Source organism: Phyllopteryx taeniolatus, chromosome 21 (assembly GCF_024500385.1).
Source record: "Phyllopteryx taeniolatus isolate TA_2022b chromosome 21, UOR_Ptae_1.2, whole genome shotgun sequence".
NCBI classification, from domain to species: domain Eukaryota; kingdom Metazoa; phylum Chordata; class Actinopteri; order Syngnathiformes; family Syngnathidae; genus Phyllopteryx; species Phyllopteryx taeniolatus.
The window spans coordinates 3,597,092-3,617,012 of NC_084522.1; the positions used below are offsets into that span (position 1 = coordinate 3,597,092).

Below are 19,921 nucleotides of genomic sequence, written 5' to 3' on the forward strand. Positions count from 1 at the left end.
GTGAGATGTGAGGAAGAATGTTGGTAAAATACTTTTAGCAACTATGTCACACAAACCACTCACTTTTCATCTCCGCGGATTCCCCTGACAATGGCGGCTCACTCTCTTGACATTTGCGTCTCATTTTCTCATCCACTAAGCTTATCAAAGTGTGTCGACACAGGTGGAATTACCACGGTAAATTAAAAACAAAGCTCATTTAGAGTGAAGGTGCATCAGTGGGACTATTCTTCACACTTATCTGCCGTAAAGCGACACAGAGTCATCTGCATTCGCTGAAGGTGCATTGCGGCACTCAGGAGGAGGACGTGCCGCCTGTGGCTGAAGGTGAAAGTGACGCCGGCTTTAAGGCGCTTTGCATTAGTGTGGACGCACAGGGCGCACCTCTGGATAATATGAGACGGACTTGAAGTCGGCTTCCTTGAGCACGGCGCAGGCGGAGGAGTTCAAAGTCATCCAACATACAGCTGCCACGAATTCCATTTAACAGTGCGAGGCACAAAATCTAGTGAAAGAAATGAGCTCTGTCACCTTACGTCACCTGTGTCGCGCCCCCATGCCATCTGTGTCAACCCAAATTCCATCTGTCTTGCAAGTCCCCTGCGTTGCTCCAGATGCCACCTGTCAGCCAACATCAGCTGTGACCCCCTATAATTTGCGCCACGTTGTAAATCACCTCACTTTACCTATGTCACCCCTTATGTCATCTGTGTCACTCAACATATCCCTTTGTATCACCCTCCAAACAACCCATGCCACCTCACACCACTCGCCTAACATGCCACCTGTGCCACCCTACAAAGCACCTGAGTCACCAAAAATGACACCAGTGCTAGCAGACAAGTCACCTGTGTTGTTCCACAGGCCACCTGGGTCACATACATCACCTGTCACCCCCACAATTCCTCTTTGTTTCACCCTCCAAACCACCTGTGTCACCCTTTATTCCACCTGTCCCACCCTACAAAGCACCTGTGTGACTACAGATGCCACTGGTGCCAACTGCAAGTCACCGGTGTTGTTCCACATCACCTCTGTCATCCCACACCCCTTGTATCACCTTCCAAACCACCTATGTCACCTCACATCACTTGTGTCACCCTACGAAGCACCTGTGTGACCCAACTTGTCACTAGTGTCACTTCAAGTCACCCGGTTTTCTGCACGTCACCTATGTCATGCCCTTTTTGCCACCTTATAAACCACCTCTGTCACCTCACGTCACCGGTGTAATCTTACAATCCAACTGTGCCACCCTAAAAAGCACCTGCGTCACCTAAACGTCATGTATTCGCAAGTAGTTACAGTAACTCACCGAGAAAGGCGGAAGGCGACACGGTGCCGTTGCTACGGGAAACCATGACGCTGATGCCCGTCTCCACGAAGGGCACGGAAAACTCCACAACCTCCGACCGCTCCTCGTTGATGGTGAGCGAGCCGATGGCCATGTCGGCCCTGTTGGATACCACCTGTGGAAACAGGAAGTCAAGGTTAGATGCCAGCTGGTGAACAGGAAGTGTGCACTTAGACACCACCTGGTCAACAGGGAAGTACTCTCTCTCTCTGTATATCTCTCACACACACCGGCCCGAGGACCGACCTCGCCCACCATGCCGTTCCACTCTCCGTTGATGTTCTTCCCATGGCGTCCGTTGGTGACCAGGTAGAGGTCGTAGGTGAAGCCCACGATCTTGGCGAGCCTCTTGAGAACGTCGATGCAGAAGCCTTTGCAGCAATGCTTCATGGGAGACGCACCCTCCACCACCAAGCTGCAAGTGCAACAAAAATAGTTGGGTATCGTGGATCTAGATAGTTCTCCCAAAAAATTCCTGTGTTGTATTCGATTAATTTTTTCAGCCCGTACATTAGATACGCTAGATAGAAATTCCTTTGTGGTGATTAGGGACTAAGAAATGAGTGAATGATTCTGAACGCAGTGTTAGGAATCATTCACTAATTTCTTACTCCCTAATCACTAATGGGATTTTTATAAAGTGGACTATATATCATTTTCATTAATAAATGGGATTAACAGACGACTTCCTGGGGACATTTTGATTCTGTAGGATGGACGCATCCAAATGAATTCGTGTACGTGTACCTTTAACCAGATCCTAGGGGTGGGCTATATGACCTCAAAATCTAATTCATGATTTTTTTTCCAGAAAAATCTAACTTCAGATTTTAATCATTGTTTCCCCCTTTGCTTATAGGTAAAACAAACATAGCTAGCATTAACTTCCATCAACAAATCAAAGAGTTTAAATGAAGTCAACGGGTTCTAGAGTATTCTCTATTTGGGCTCTGATATCTGGATTTTTTTTCCTGTTTTACTGCCGCTTCTCCTCCCAGTTCACCAGCCCCCTCCCCACAACCTCCACCCAATCCCCACCCTTTCCTGCTCAGGGAGGTGGCTAGGAGGTTTTGAGCAAAGTGCGACGGGTGTAAGTCGCTTAGATGACTGCTTGATGTGGAAGCCACGCGCAAGACATCAAAGTTCTTCAAGTGTCAGTGTCTGTCCCGTCACCTAGCAACACCACAACCAATCAGTAATGCTTGACTCTGACTCGATTTCAACCAAAACAAGGACCTTGAAGGCAACCTTAAAAGAGACTACGGCGGCAAATAAAACGTCACACAATAAAAGAAACACAAGACGATGTGTGTGTTCGCCCGCATGCTAAAAGCAGGTGAATTAAAAACTACAGCAGTATTCTCTCTTGGCCAATCAAATTGATAGAGGACAGACTTCTTATCTGCCATTGCCCAGCCAGGTCGGGTGCTGCCAGTCGGTAGCTTATCTCACACAGACACACACGCACAGGTAGTGGTTATGAGGCCCTGATTATTAACCACTGACTTTCAAGCCTCCTATGGGTTTTCTATGGAGATAAAAATAGTACCACTCAGTTTACATATTCATTAGCTGCCATTTGCATTTATATGATGTTTTCAGTGTATATGGTGAGCAGGGAAGACGTGATTGTTGATTTGTGTGTCTGCACGTGCACTTTACTCTGATGAGCCCTTATCAGGTTAGTGGAAGCAATCAACTTCCATCCTGGGAAGAAGAGAAAGGAGGTGGAGGTAGGATAGTAAAGTAAATGCTTCCTAGTCTGAAACAACAGAAAACTAAGTAGTAACTAACTAAGAGTCTGGAGAGGTAAAAACAATCAAAACGTAGTCGCTACTTCGTGGATTTCACCTATTGCGCGGGGGGAGGTCCGGAACCTAACGAACACGATAAACGAGAGATTACCGTACTGTAAAAACGCATACTGCAACAAAAAAAAACATGGCTTACAAATGTGGCGTCAGATGAAGCGCTGGCGTGTACCTGGAGTTGAGGGGCATGCGGCAGGGCACCGAGTCCCGAATGCAGGAACTGGTCCCCGGGTCGGCGGGCTCCACGATGACGAACGGGCGCTCCTCCAGCGTGACCACTCGCAGGTGCTGCGCGTCGTCCAGCGGCTTGAGGAAGGAGCCGTAGCGAGACCACGGGTGGTAGCGCAAGCGCAGGTGGCCGTTCTCCCACCAGCCCACCTGGTCAAACACAAATAATTATCAAACTAAATGACGATGATTTCATTAGTGTATTATTCGATGGCACATGAGCGACACTGTGGCCTTTCCATATGTCAAGAAAAAGTTTCAAACGATTAAAGGTTGGGGGGAAAAAAGACTATATGATTGAATACAGTGAAGTGCTATTAAAAGTGAAGAAGATGATTCAAGACACTCAGAGTGCAATTAGAAAAGGCTGAAAAGTTGATAAAGGGGAACATAAAAAGAGGAAGGAAAAAGGATGACGGGAAAATGACGCTGCGGTAAAAATAAATGACCTTTTTGCTCCGCTGTCAAAACAGGCAATTTATTTGGGATCGGCCGCTACCATTTCCTCCACCGGAGTCGGGTCAGGCAGGTCCGCCGTACCTTTGTCTTTCACGTTTGATCGTTAAAGTTCAGCGTGTGACACTAAGCGAGGCACGGGAAAATACAGCAAGTATTGGCGCTAAAAGAAGCTCAGCTGTGTTTGAGCTTGGAACACGGCAGATCGGATCGTCGCGTCATGTGACCGCCAACGCCACTCGACCTCGTACTTAGCACTTTGACTTGTCTGTCAACTGATGGACCAACCAATCAATTGACTGACCAACCAATTAATCAGATGACTAATCAATCAACTAATCAACCAACACATCCATTTATTAACCCCTCCCAAAGATTGTCTCTTGCCGTGGGAAAACTGGACACTAACGAGCCACTTGTGAACAACCAGTCATCCAAGTCATGACTTGACTCGACTTGCTTGCGTTTTGCTGGAATACCTTGGATCCCCTTTTAACAGAGCGCCAAATGTGGACTGACCTCCTCCCAGCCCCGCCCATTATTGTAGGAGATGACGTCCAGCAGCGGATTGGACAGGTAGCCGTCGTTGTTAAACGAGTAGTCCCGCCCCCCGATGGAAATGTTGGTGAAGTACCTGAAAACAAACAAACAAACAAACAAACAAAAACAAAACCATATGTTGTTAACATGTGATCAAAAACACAAAGAAATCACATCTCAACTGCACTTAGAGCGCCCCCTACTGTCACAAATACATCCATGCTTTTCATTTTCCAATTTGACGAGCAAGAATTCATTACCTGTAAAGGTTGTAGTGTATTTTATCCACTCATTCCCTAGTCTCTAATAATCACTAGCTAGGGACAGCGGACCTAGATACTTCCTAAAAATGTCCGCTAAAAATCCCTTTGTAGTGTTTACGGAGTAAGAAATGAGTGAATGATTTTGAGCACAGTAACTGCGTTCGCAATCATTCACTCATTTGCCTACTCCCTAATCACTATACAGTGTCGCCTTGAGATATAAGTGACCCGACTGAAGATTTTTTGAGCGATACGAGCCGTCGTTTTTGCTTTGACTTGAGAGCGCAAACTTACGACTCACTCAGGTCACAACAAGCAGCAGTTTGGCAGCTAGCATTAGTGAACAATTCTCCAAAACAGAAGCTTCTGGAAATGTCCCTGTTAGCTTCATGCTAACACATAGTGGAAAACACCATTGACGGGCTAATGATTAGCATCTATAGTCACAGTGTTATAACCCCTTAGGCAACGGATATTTGAACACAAACGGTGGTGCAACCAGTAAACGGGTAATATTACAATACTCACAGGCATATATTCTTTACCCTCTGTAAAGAATGTCTAATATTACTGCTGAAGCGTCAGTGCTGTATATCCACGTCTGTCCTATACTGCCCCCAAGTGGTCAAGGCACCCACACCATAATGAGCAACACAATGTGCATTGAACTGAAGAAGAAAGTGTGACAAAAACATTTTCATTTCATTTAAATTCTTTTTCATTATGTCATATTGATGACCTCATTGATTGTCCATCACTGGGCTCATCAGCCACTTGCCGAGTCATCTCATTGGTCGCTTCGGTTCGTACGCTTTCACAAAGCCGCAGTGAGTCAGTTTGTCAGTTGACAATCGTCATGGTTTCGAGAGCGAGCGCGCGAGCGGATGAGGCGCTCTCACGCTCACTGCACGACAAAGCAACACTCGAGAGAGGAAATGGGACTGAATGTGTGTTCTGCCGTTTGATTGGGCACGTGCGCACGCACACACTACAGTGTTGAAATCAATGAGAGCGTGCGAGATTGATGTTTGCACACGGGCGAGAAGCGAGACGAGCCGCGTCAAGAAGCGCAACAGACGCTGTTGTAGCGCGAGTGGCACAATGAGATGTCGCTAATTTAAAAAATAGCAAAGAAGGAACAGCTAATGAATTCTGTGACAACCATGTTCGGCAGAACCAAATTGCCTACAAGCTTTAATCTGACATTTGGATGATCGGGCTCAAAATCGTCCGTCTTATCGTTATATAGAGTGCAATACAGTACCAGCAGCAACTGCCATTTTGTCATGAAGCAGAAAGCCATTGTAAGGTGCTTCTGCTGCAGCGACGGCGATGATGATGAGGACAATGGTGATGATCATGCCGTGACAAGAGTTCAGCGTGCGTAATCATCGTTCGTGTTTGTGTCGAGACGGCGCGGCGCTCGGGCGGCTTCGTTTGGCGGCTCGGGCCGCGGTTTGCCGCTGGATGCGCTCCGGCGAGCTCGTGAGGCGCCGATTGGCCATCCGAGCAGTCCAATTAATGAGAAGAACGCTTGCATGAGGCTCACCGTGGACAGCTGAGCGAGGCGATTAAACACTTTGGTTGTATTTTTACATCCTGCCTCGGTGGGCCTGCTAAAATCGGCGGTCTCCCTGCGACCGGTGAGCACTGCGAGTCTATCCTAGTCGACCCGACTGAGCGCCATCAGGGTGTAGAAACTCATCCGCAATGTCAAATACGTCCCTTTACTAAGCGAGTGAAAATCAGATTGATCTTGACATCATCTCACTGAGGAGGCAAAATGGCGTCCCTCAGGGCTCATTAACATGTCTGCTCATCTTCCTCACATCTGTTGTGTCATTGTGTACATGCACTTGTGTGTCAGTTCCCCTCTTCCTGCTCGTCTCCCTGATGTCACCCGTCCATTTCCTCCGTCAAAACTTCACCTTGGCGGCGTCACGTTTCGCGCACGAGACTGTCCTTCATGCTCCCGAACACGAGAGAAGTAAGCCGCACTTCCACTCCGAGCCTGAAGGACGCCATCGACCCTTAACGCATGGCAATAATTAATCGAGAAGCTAAATAAATATAAAATCACATCACATGTTGATTTGTAACACCGAATCGTGCGCAGTCAGACTTGCATCCACTGTCCTACACGGAAGTACTAAATAGGAACTTCATCAACCGCCGTAGATTTCAAAAGTCTTCGCGAGACTTTCATAGGCATGTATAGACTTTGTTGTGGATAAACAGAAAACCCAATAAGACACAGACAAGAGGGTCAGAGGGGACAATCTGATCTGGACATCGGACATAGAGCCCATTGAGGGATGGTCAGCAGCATTTCTTGGAACCCGCTTCCATTCTTGGAACCCTCGTGGTTAAATCAAAACAATGAGGGCTTATTCCCTTAAAAGGAAGCTCACTTTTTAAACGTGGTCAACCCGACCTGGCTCGATCAAAATGTTCTCTCGCTATTGGTTCACATTGGTTCATGCTACCGTATTTTCATTCTACCATACATTCGCCCCTTTTGGGCTCAATAATCAAACTGAAATGTTTCATGTTTCCCCTCTGTTCCAGTGTTGGAATATGGGACTTGTTTCATAGGCATTCATAGCCCACCCAAAAAATCTCAAGACTTCTATAAACCTCCATTGAAGACATCCGTAGACCTCCATAGACTTCCTTAGCATAGATTTCCATAAACATATCTGTAACGCTTTATAGATTTCCATAGAAGACTTTCATAGACTTCCTTGGCTTTCATATACTTTCTGCATAATCAGTATGATGCAGACGTCACGTCAGGTCACGGATCCTTTTTTTCTTTTACCATGATGTCAATCCTCAACAATTCACCCACAGAGCTTCCGAATTCCGTGAAATTAATGTCCCGTTTTCCAGAATTAACTCAATGCTGGGCTATTATTGCCGAGTCACATGACAGCAATGACTTGATGATGTGTGCCGTCCTCTTCACAAGCTCAGCTTTTGTTGACTAAATGCTTTGCTTGGCGTTCAATAAAACTCATCTCACCGCCTTCCACTTGTCTTTCTCTCTCGCTCTCGGCTTCCCAGCGGCACGCTTTGTCCTCGGCCTGATTCACAGAGGCAGCCTTTGTCCTGCCGCCTTCCTTTCACAGGGCGCGTGAAACATCAAGAGCGTTTGAATGGTCAGCGACACGATCGCGGTCGTCGTCGGGTTCATTTATAATGCTGACGGCTGGAAAAAAAAAACGCTAACGAGGACCATCAAACGCATCAAAGGAAATTCGTGGAAAAATCTTTGGGTGAATTTTGTAAAGGATAATGAACGCAGAGGGATACACAGACATGTGCAAACACACACACACAGTAACACAACCCCCCAAAACTCACTCATTAGCACCCCCTGGAAAGTTTGGAAGACAAAAAAAAAAACCAGTCTTTGACACCATCTTGACCCAATCCACATGAAATCGGGTGGACACGTCACTCAAGATGGGATGCACCAAAAATCTCAGGAACGCATGCCCAAAATTCAACAGGAAGTCGGACATTTTGGTTTGAAGCAGAAAATTCCAGGGCACGTTTTGGGGAATGATAAATAATTCTGTTGTTATTTGTGAAACAATCTGCTGTGTGCTGCTGATTTTCTCCCTCCACGATCATTTAAGGCTTACCTTAGCTTACCTTACTATCTTATCTTATCTTGTCTCATCTTTATTCTTTTTCTGTCACAAACAGACCCATATGTTGGTCTCCTGCGTCCGTCCGGTCTCTGTGTGCTTTTCCGTGGCCATTTTTCATCCGCCCTTCACTTTTCCTTCTCCTTGTTGCTCATTTTTCATTCAGGCTTATTGAATCAAGAACCCCCCCCCCCTCGTCCTCTACCTGCTGCTCCCTCCATCCATCCTTCCACTTTGCTCACCCGCACGTCTCGGCGGCCGCATGCAATTTGTGGTTTTGCATGTCAATTGGGGAATTGTATGCGCGGATGGGCTCAGGGAGGAAGACAGGAAGGAGAGTGAGGGAGGGAGGAAGAAAGGAAGGAAGGAAGGGAAGAAGGGCTTTTGGAATAAAAAAGAAGGAGACATGAAGACATGAAACAAGCGTTCCCACTGACATTCTCAACTGTGGACAATTTTGAGTCTTCAATGAAGCTAACGTGCTAACATGTCTATGTAATGCGGGAGGAAGCTGAAATACCCACAAAAAACCCACGCCAGACCAGGCAACACCGAGATTCAAACTCAGAACCTCTCGACTGTAGGCACATATGCTAACCACTTGTTCACCGTGCTGCCAAAACGATAAAAACGTGTTTTTATTGGCACCATGCATAAAATATTGACCTCTTGGATCTATTAGTTCGTCTATTTGCGGCTAAGTAAGTCTAAATCAATACGGTGCTTGCTTTTGACACACAACAATAATCCCTCCAGCAAGATCAGCTGGGAAGTAATCGACAGAAAGGTGAGGATTATTTGTCGTTGATTTTACCTTTGGCCATCTTTTGTGGGACATCATTCAAAATCAACAGGGTTCTTACTTGGCAAGCAGGAAAAACAACCACTGAATGTTTGAAGCTCGTCTTTTCAGCGCGGCTGGCTGACATCTTGGCGTGAAAACAAACAACTTTTCGATGTTTTCCGATGCCGCCCCAGGTGTCGCTCGTCGACGCCCGCCCCCCCCGAGGCGCCACGTTAGCCGCATGCTAATTGGCCAGCTGTCAGGAGCGGCGCTACGTCGGGCCCGGCTGGGCCTCGCCGGGCCCGGCTCCGTCTGTCTGTGTTGTTGTGAAAGCTGTCAGACGCTCCCTGGCTGCTGTTAGCGGGTCTCATCGGCGCTAATAGCGGTCGTCACATGGGCGCAATTGGGGGCCGTCACATGGCCGCTAATGGAAGGCGCTACTTAATAGCGGAGGTGGGGAACTCGAGTCAGACTTAAGTCGCCAATTTTAGAACTTGGCTAAAACTTGAACTTAATTCAAAATGCTGCTTGCCTCTTAACTGGAGCACATAAGAGGGAGCATTTAACTGCTACTCTGGCCTCCCTCCACCTGCTGCCTGCGCATTTTCGAGTTCACGTCAAGATTTTGAAGTGTCGTAATGGTGACGCCGCGTAATGGTGAGCTGCCCCATCCTGACCCTCACTATCCATTTTCAAATCCCGCATCAGAACCCATTTGTATACGTTGCCTTTGAACGCAGCTTGAGACCCAACCCTTGTTTTAGTGTCTCATTTTTTTATTGTTTTAACTTTGTTATTGTTTCTAAATTATATTACGTCCACTTGTCTTCTGTTCAATTTCTATTTAAGTGCAGCACTTTGTTTGTTCTTAACGTGCTCTATAAATAAAACTGAGTTGAGCTGAGTGAACAACATGACTTGAAAATTTTTTATTGTTGACATCTGAAAATCTGAATTTTCACGATAGGGTGCCATTTATTTAGTTTATTTATGTTATTCATTTAAGTTATCTTTTTTTTTTGTGTAATGCGTGCAAACCCGGCAACCAACCAGTGTGCTATGGTGAAAAGTATTATCAATTGTGAAAAAGAGAACAACTAGCAGGGTTTTCTAAGTCAAAGATCAGGGACACAACAACAATGACATATAACTTCACCCATCACTGTAAAACCCACAAAAAGAGGTTAGCTATACTAACTTGACAGTTGGGATTTATAGGACACCAGTGCGCTCTCTGTTCACCTGAAACATTTCCTAGCTACAAGAAACCCTCAGCTAACTCCTAAATAACAACATGAACAGTGAGCGATAATTAAATGCAGCAAAAATGAGAACTGGTAATAATAATAGTGTGTTGGCATTAAGTGGTAGAAGTTAAGAAAACTTTCAAGTATCCTGGTTTAGGCTACATACTTACACCACGACTGTTTTTCACATTCTACACAGACATCAAGAAAAAAACAATTTAGCAAGCACATTGGTGTTTTTTTTAATTGATATTGTAAAAGTAAGTTAAAAATGACCGAGGCAATCGCGCGACTAGGCTAACGGAACATATGTTAACAATTGAATGCACGGGCAATTGTGTACACAGTGCGTACCAATATGATGAGCCCATTATACATTGATATGATTTTCACAGTCGGGAAACCATCACGAGGGCGTGATGAAAATTTGTTTCACAACGCTGTAACAGAGAATAACAGGGAGACTGGTTTGGGACCAATTAAAAAAACAATGTGATTGTGAATCTGTTAGCACAGCTAATTAACGCAGATCCTAAATGCAAAGTGGCTTCAGTGCGAGTATTCGTTGTGACTGTACAACTTGACTACTGACTTGAACCTAATCATGACTGGATTTGGTTTTTGATTGATTTTTGCCACGGTAACTTGGGACTCGAGCGAAACTTTACGCTTAAGCCTTTGCCCCACCTGTGTCTAATTAGCAACACGCTAGCGCAGGCGTGATGGGACCGTTCAATGCGGTCACGCAACCCCGGCTACCTCTAATCGTCCCTCCCTCGCTTGTAACACGCGTGTGCGCTAAGTGCGCTTCTTATTACGCTTGTAAATAAACCAGCTTCATATCCAGCGTGAGCACGAGCGGCGACGAGCGAGGCGGCGCGTTGCCACGGTGACCGCGGTGTGAAACCCCAGCCGGGGGATGCGGGAGGTGAGGGGGAAATTGGCGAGATGGAAGATCCGGAATGAAAAAGGCAGGGGGGAAAATGATGGGAAGGAGGAGGCAGAGTCACCGTGGAGGAACAACAGAGGGGGAAAAAAACAGCGTTAAAGATGTTTGCTTGTTAAAAATAAACTGAAGCGCTATATGAGTTTTATGCAACGGGTTTCTAGGAAGTGTGCAGACAAGTCCCAATTTAAAAGTTTGTATGTGTGTCTGTGTGCGTGCGGGTGTGTGTGTGTGTGAGCACGTCAGTGTATGTGCGTGTGTGTCTGTGTGCGAGTGTGTCTGCATCTGTGCGTGTGTGTTTGTGTGTGCATGTGAAATTATTGTGTGTGTGCGCCAGCTTCAAGCCAAGATTTGTGCATCACCATGACAACTTCTTCAAAAGTCACAGAAATGAGAGTGCACCCCCCCCCCCCCCCCCCCACACACACACACACACACACATTGAGTAGCTGGTTGCTAGGTGACACGACAGCGTGTCATTTAAAACACACGTGACAGCATGTGGCTCATCGCCCACCAAGAATCTTCTGCGCCGGGTGATCCTGTCAGCAATCGTCCGTTTGCGACGACCACTTCAAGCATGACGTGTGACATGTTAGTCGGAGGATCTTGTCGGCTCCGTACAAGCGCTCCTCTTTCTCTCTCTCTCCACAACCATCCACCACCATCTCTACTACTATCTACATCTACTACTACTACTATAAGCAGTATTACCACCACACTAGTACTACTACTATTACGAACATATACCACCACCTTTATCGTCTGTCTATGCAGATTATTTCCGCCTGCTTCGCTGCTCTTTCCCTGCCTCCACCTTTGACCTCTGCAACTGAGGGCTGCTGTCCACCCCTGTGAACCCCAACCGTGATCCCCTGTGACCCCTGTGAGCGCCCCCCCATCACTTCCACCAGGGTCAGACTGGATGAAACAAAGCTCTCGTGTCCTCAGGGAGCTCCAATTCCGTGTCGCAATTGCGCCGGATAATAGCGACCAAACAGGCCAACGTACAGAAGTTAACTAGTGCGGAGTTTTCCCTCACTAGTAACATGCAGTTGTCCCACTCGTGAGGACAAAGAGCATACTAGTACTACCGCCACCACCATCATCAGTACTACTGCTACTACGACTAATACTACCACGACTACTTTTGGGAGTGGCACCGTAAAGCAGCCATCAATCAAAACGCGAGCTCCGGATGTGCTGCCAATCACCGGCGCCTTCCCCGCCCCCACTCACCGGATTCTGTCGGCCACTCGCTGCGTGTGGTTGCCGTCGCTGTGGCAGTTTCCGGCGTACTGAGCCCGGCCGCCGGCCCCCTGGTCCCGCCGGAGGGCCATGGCGCCGTGGGTCAGCACAGACACGCCCTTGGCGATGCGTCTGCAGGGGGCGACAGACACAAATGAACAGGACGCAGGGACACGCGTTAAAAGCTTTGAGACGTGGATGGTAAGCAGAGCTGCAGTCTTAGCAGAGATTAGCGCTAGCTACGGTGAACTACGAATTCATGGTTCAGCATTTGCAAATTCCCCTATTTCTAGATTTATTTCTTTTTTAGTATTACTTTGACACCATCTTGTGGCTTCTTGGTTCCAAAGAACTATGCTAAAGTGAGTTGAGGAGCTTAATGTAGACAAAAGCAGGTCTGTGCCACCATCTTGTAGTATCTCGGTGCCACTAAACTATGTTGAAGTGAATTGAGAAGCTTCATGTAGACAAAAGTAGTGCCATGTTGTGGCATCCATTGGCAGTTGTTAAACTTTTTAGAGGTGGATGTCAATTACTGGTGAATTTTTGCTATTCTCTATATGTGACACAATACAACAACTACTGTACACAATATTATCTCATAAGGCGTAACATATAGACATACAACAGACTTGTTGCCAGTCAATGTCAAGCTCACGCGTCTTTGGAATGTGGGAGGAAAATCGCACTTGAGTACAGGAATTGAACCTCAGAAGTGTGATACAGTAAGTTTGCTTTTCATGAACACACTGCATCACAAGTGTGAGGGGGCGGTTTGCGCAGGATTTCCCCTGCACGTTCCCTCCTGTGGCTGCTCGGTAATTGCGGGAATCAATGAGGGATTGTTCCTTTCACCTGCCTCACTGGGAACGTGCGTTTAAATTAAAGCACATTCAACTTTAATGATCCCCGCGGTGAAACGAGGTCACGCGTCAACGAATACATCAGACGGGGACGCTCGCTCGGAACGCCACGGGGAGAAAAAACAAAAGCCGAAGTGTCTCCCCCCTTAAAAATGTTGTTTCTCTTCGCGGCATGTTTATTTCTCACACTCGAGCCTCCTCATGTATTTTTAAAAGCAGGCCAGGCAGACGCATGCTCGATGTAAATGCCGCTGGAAACAAAGCTCTCCGTGATTCTGCTTTGACATTCGCGCACTAAAGACGACGCTCCATTCAAGTGCGCTTCGTTGACTTGCTATTCGTGTAAAGCAGGACTGCGAAACCTTTTGGTGCTCAAGGGCCACATTTGAATTTTAAAACTGACAAAAGGGTTAGCTCATTTGTAGATGAGACTTTTTTTAAATAACTTCATTTAAATAATTAAATAATTCATTCTCTTGTTTATTCACTAGCAAAAATTTTAAAAATTACATTCAACATTGAATTGTTTTATTATTTATTGAAATAAATGTATATTAAATGCATATGTATGTGCAATTTTTACAGATAGATTTAACGTGTATGCTTACTTAATGCAACAAGATTCTGCAGGACTGTTGATAAGGGAAATGCTCAGTGGGCCGGATTAAAAACAACAGAGTGGGCCGCACTTTGCCCACACCTGCTGTAAAACCAAACAAAAACGTCACGTTTGCTCAAGTTTGGACGCGAAGAAGCACGCACACACACAATCCCCGGCGGATTAGTAGGAGCGGAGTACCTGCGTGGCTCGTCCCTCCATCCCTGAGGCCGGATGGCGAACAAGGCCTTGGGCAGCCCCTCTAAACCCAAGCCAGACAGCGCCGGGCCCACGACGAACCACATGTGGCTGGGGCCCGCCTGGCCCGACGCCCAGGCCGCGAGGAACACAAGCTCGGCCTCCTCCAGGGAGCAGTACAGCAGACGCACCTGCGGGCACACATGCGGACACGCTTGAAAGCGCCGTGCTGCGTTCGGGTTCCATTTGCTGCAAAGTGAAACGACACTGGAGAGACTCGTTTAGAATCAGTGACATTTCATCTCGGTGCATTCGGGTCCCACCTGTTGGGAAATTACAGATTTGTCACAACCACAGTGACGCTACAAATCTTCATGGTGCATTCAGGGGTCACTGGCTGGTAAATAAGATACTTGTTTCACTTGAAAGCTCCGCGCTGCATTCAGGTTACACTTGTTAGAAGATGAAATAGTGCTGGAGGGACTTTTTTAACACACAGTGACACTTGAAAGCTTCACGGTGCATTCAGGTTCCACTGGTTGGGGAATGTAAAATACAAAGACACTTAAAAAGGTTGTGCTGCATTCGGGTTACACTTGCTGCAAAGTGAAATGACACTGGAGAGACGTTTCAAATCAGTGACACTACATCACGGTGCATTCAGGGTTCCATTTGTTGGGAATTGAGAGATTTGTTTCCAATTCAGGGACACTTGAAAGCATCATGCTGCATTCAGGTTGTACTTGCTAGAAAACGAAGTAGTATTGCAGAGACTTGTTTAAAAGACAGTGAGGCTTGAACGCATCACAATGCATTCAGCTACCACTGGTTGGGAAATGAGAGATTTGGTTTCAATACAGTGACCCTTGAACGCACTGTGCTCCATTCAGGTTTCCCTTGCTGGAATAGAAACAACACCGGAGAGACTCGTTTCGAACACAGTGACTCTTGAAACCACTGTGATGCATTCAGGGGTTACTTGCTACAAAATGAAACAACACCAGAGAGATTTGATTTGAATATAGTGACTTGACACTCAAAAGCACCACGTTCGATTCGAGCTTCACTCGATCGGCCATGAAAGCTTTTTTGTGATCCACTTGGCTCACATCAAGAAGGGAGTGACGCTACATTTTACGCCTCTTACTGTAATAGAGAACAAATATATTGCGTGTAAATATCAAGAGAGAGCGAGGGTGAAGTGTTGTATTGGTTTCAATTTGACAGTGGTGTCCCTCAGGGATCCGTCTAGGAGTATTCTCTATTTTCATATCATATCAGGTTATGTCTTCATCTGTGGCCGTGTCAAAGATGGCAGACGTTCAGAAGACGTAGAAGCTCGGATTCTTTGGCCTTGACAGCCAACAGATCTCCATGATCCATAAAAGAAGTGTTTCTCAAACATGTTCTTGACAACATAACTCCATGAAAATGTTCAATAAAGTACACAAGTAGTAGACTACCAAGTAAATTTTCCGGCATTAATGAGGTGTGTACATTATTGCAAGTGGTGCACTCCATCTTCTCGATTCATTTGCAGGAGCAGAAACACGGCCGATCTTGCCATGAATTATTCAACACAACAATTAAATATCAGATTAAAAAGAAGCGTGAGAAAAAGAATGGAGGATGAGGATGGTGATTATACATTATTCATTTTATCCACCCTCTTTCATCCATCCATTTATCATTTCATCCATTCATCATTTGTCAATCATTTCATTCATACAGCATTTAATTATTTCTTTCTTTCACCCATTCAGCCAACTGTTATTTCATCCATCCATCATTGTATCCATCTGTCATTTCATTCATCCATCCATCCATCTTTTCATCTATTTCATCCTTCTCATCCATCTATCCAACCATGTCATTTCATCCATCCATCCATCCATCCATCTTTTCATCTATTATTTCATCGTTAAAGCTGTTCATCCATCTTTTCATCCCTCCATCATTTTCATCCATGCATCCATCATTTCTGTCTTCGGTCATTGCATCAATCCTTTCTAGCATCGATCATTCCTTCCATTATTTGATCCATCCATGATTTCATTCTTCCATCATTTCATCCATCAATCCACCCATCATTTCATCCATTGTCATGAACGCATCCATCCATCCTTTCTACAGGTTTTGATGTTTGTTTGATTTCTGTTGAATGTTTGCAAATAAATGTTCAAGAGACGTTCGTGCGCTTGTCGTCCCGGCTATTTTATTTTGCGTGTCAGACCTGACGCAAGTGTTGCCACCGCAGAGTTGCACGCTGCCGATATGCAAATGAGGCTCTCGGGGGCAAGTGAAATTAATTATTCAACCGTCTTTCTAACCCAACAGCTTGTGAGTGACTGCTCGACGCGGCAGGAATTTGAACCGCCCGCCGCTCGCTCGCCTTCAGCCCAGGCCGCGCCGAGTCCGAAAAGGCTCCCCGACGTTTGTAAAATAAGAAATAAAGAAATAAACAATGTGAATGAACGCAGCTCGCGTTGCATTTCCCGTGATACAAATTGTGTCCTTGAGAAGTGCATCTTCTCTGCCTGAATGCTTCTTCAATATTTGATGAATAATAATGGACCAATGACATATGCAGAAGCAAACATAGCTTCCTACATAATACGCAACATACGTGTTTTTTTCTTTTTAAGGTCAAAGACTGCAACGGATGACCTGCGTAACCATGGCACCACGTTGGAGTTCCACTTGCTGTAAAATGAAATGACACTGAGAAAGAGACACTTGAAAGCATCATGCTGCATTCAGGGGTCACCTGCTAGTAAATGAGACACTTTTTTAAAACACATTGTTACCTGAAAGCATCGTGCTGTGTTCAGGTTGCACTTACCCAGTAAAGTGATAATAGAGATTTGTTTATAAATATATCGTACATGTTCTAAGATAGTTGCCAAAAACTGATATCTATGTAATACTCAGTTGTGGAAATACAGCATTAAACTGTTTATCACCATTTCAGTTTTCCTGATTTTGGCTAAAACGGCGCCCGGTGACACACTTGGGCATCCGGCATGAGTTGCCCCTCGCCCACTATATAAGAACTTGAGCACAGTCATTCGCATCAGTGGTTATCCGGCGCAATTGTGACGTGCAGTTAGCTAGCTGGCTATGCCTACAAATCTTCCCTTTGGATACTCTGCTGGCGTGGCCACTTTAGAGCGCCTCATTGTCAGCCGTGAGTGTGCGCACATCACCTCTCCCGCACACTTTAAGCACCACTTTAAAACAGTGACACTTGAAAGCATCACAGTGCATTCAGGGTCCATTTGCTAGAAAATGAGAGGCAAAAAAAAAATACAGAGACACTTAAATACCATGCTACATTCAGTTAACATATGAAATGAAACTGGAGACATTTGATTCAAATATATGGAGACAACTTCCTTGCGTTATGTTTAACATTTGACGATTTGGATTCTGTTTCACACAATTTTATACAAATTGCCTCTTTTCTACACATCACCTCAAAACAAGAAGAAGTCAGCATCAAGCTCCACTGTCCATGCTAATGAGACACGCGGCGCGCTGGCAAAGCGGACAGCATTCCCGCGGAGCACCACTGAAGGACTCCTTGGTTTCCCATCAAACGCGTGAACCTCAGCGGGAATCCTTGCGCGGCTTTTGTGTCCGCCCGGCGCCTTTCAACGAGCGTCGAAGCGGGATTGACACAAACGTTGAGGAAAAAGAAACGAAGCATTTTGAAATTCTTTGTAGGGATCGCGAGCGTAAAAAAAAAAAAAGTGAGAAGCAAATAAAGCAAGTGGACTTGCTCCCGCCGATGTAAGACACTGGACACAAACTACACACATTTCTGGTTCTGGTTTGGAGACCCCAAAAAATATTATTAAATGGTGCTCGTTTGGTAAAAATTCTTAGTAGGAGTTTGTCAAAGGTGTAGTGGTACTTTCGCCTGATTTAAGTGCAGACAGCGTGGGTTCAGTTCCCACTCCGTGAAGTGAATGGTTTTTTGTCGAGGTGTCAAAATTAATCGATTAATCGACAACTCATCGATCATCAAATTAATCCACCACTATTTTGATTTTGATATTTTGATTGCTAGTTGCGACCCATTGTTGAACATGCCCAAGAACGCTTTAGTGAATTTGGCAAAGGCAATGAAGAGTCCGCGTATCGACAGGAAGCGGCGCTGCGGTGCGGCCGACACGACCTGGAGCTGAACACGCTCAAGACTGTAGAGATGATCATGGACTTCAGGAGGCATCCTTCGCCACAGCTGCCCCTCACGCAGTCCAGGTGCCTTGTGTCAACCGTCCAGACCTTCAAGTTCCTGGGAATTACAGTCTCTCAGGACCTGAAGTGGGCGATCAACATCAACTCCGTCCTCAAAAAGGTCCAGCAGAGCATGTACTTCCTGCGGCTTCAGAGGAAGCACGGCCTGCCACGGCAGCTGTTGAGGCAGTTCTACACAGCGGTAGTCGAATCAGTCCTGTGTTCTTCCATCACAGTCTGGTTTGGTGCTGCTACAAAAAAGAGACTGCAACGGACAATCAAAACTACTGAAAAGATTGTCGGTACCCCCCTACCCAACTTTGAGGACTTGCACGCTGCCAGAACAAAGACAAAAGCGTGCAAAATCCTCTCGGACCCTCCACATCCCGGCTCTTCCAGCTCCTTCCCTCAGGTAGGCGCTACCGATCAATGCAAACTAGAACTAGCAGACATTCCAACAGCTTCTTCCCTCTTGCCATCAACTTCTTAAACAGCTAACCTACAATTCCAATGCAACATGCTGCCAATTTCTTTGTCTTGAGTTTGTTGTCACATTTCTGTCAGGCCAGTTATACGTTACTCGTGCACTCACTGTAGTAGTCTCGCCACGCTGCACCATTTGCATATCTATTGTTGACCAATACTGGCCACTCGTGCCAGAGTAGCATTTGCACCATTTTCTCTATTAGTCATTCAAACTGCTCTCATTGCTAGAGAACTCTGCATCTTTTTGCACAATTGTCTAAAAAAAATATATATATATATATATATATATAAAATAAAAAATTGTACCGGCATTGCCAGATAACTAGCAACCCTTTTTTGCTCGGTGACTGTTTTTCTCAATGTCTTTATGTCTCAAAAGTGTTCTCTGTCAATTGACTGTCTGTTGTCGTACTCGAGCGGCTCCAACTACCGGAGACAAATTCCTCGTGCGTTTTTTGGACATATTTGGCAAAGTAAAGATGATTCTGATTCAGATAAGTATCCATACAAGATTCCATTTATGAACGTGAGCGAGGGGCAGCACACACATCCAAGCAAACAAACAAAAACAACTCCAAAAAGGCTCCGAACATCTTCGCATTTCAGTTCACTGTCGCCTCTGTTGGGAAAACCAAGTTTGTTGGGCTCGGTGAATTTCTTTTACAGTGTGAGGTCCCCAGTGGGTCACCTCCGCCGGAAGCTAATTAAAGACCTTATTAGCAAAAGAACGATGAGGCTTTAATAAAATGAAGATTCCTTGATCACCACCAGTGCAGGAAGTCCAAATTAAATAGATTTTTTTTTTTTTTTACTGCGGACAGAAGAAGAACTGCTGCCACAGCTAATACTGTACTGATACATTATATATTATATACTGTAAAGTATATACTATACACTGAAGGCGTTATTGCGGGGATATGTTCCAGACCACCCATGAGGTGAAAATCCAGGATATAGAGCAATCGTATGAAAAGAAAATTTAAAATAGTTTTACCCCTCCC

General features: G+C 45.7%; 1 protein-coding gene across 8 annotated transcripts in view; it reads right to left on the bottom strand.

Moving 5' to 3' along the window:
- grin2da (glutamate receptor, ionotropic, N-methyl D-aspartate 2D, a) overlaps positions 1-19,921 on the bottom strand; it is a 62,296-nt gene that overhangs the window by 13,002 nt on the left and 29,373 nt on the right. For all 8 annotated transcript variants that reach the window (XM_061760022.1, XM_061760023.1, XM_061760024.1 and 5 more), the window contains 6 exons: positions 14,196-14,383; positions 12,525-12,665; positions 4,369-4,483; positions 3,338-3,543; positions 1,601-1,769; positions 1,316-1,469 (listed from right to left, as the gene is read on the bottom strand). In XM_061760022.1, the coding sequence (XP_061616006.1) occupies positions 1,316-1,469; positions 1,601-1,769; positions 3,338-3,543; positions 4,369-4,483; positions 12,525-12,665; positions 14,196-14,383 (973 nt within the window). The remainder of the gene's footprint in view (positions 1-1,315; positions 1,470-1,600; positions 1,770-3,337; positions 3,544-4,368; positions 4,484-12,524; positions 12,666-14,195; positions 14,384-19,921) is intronic.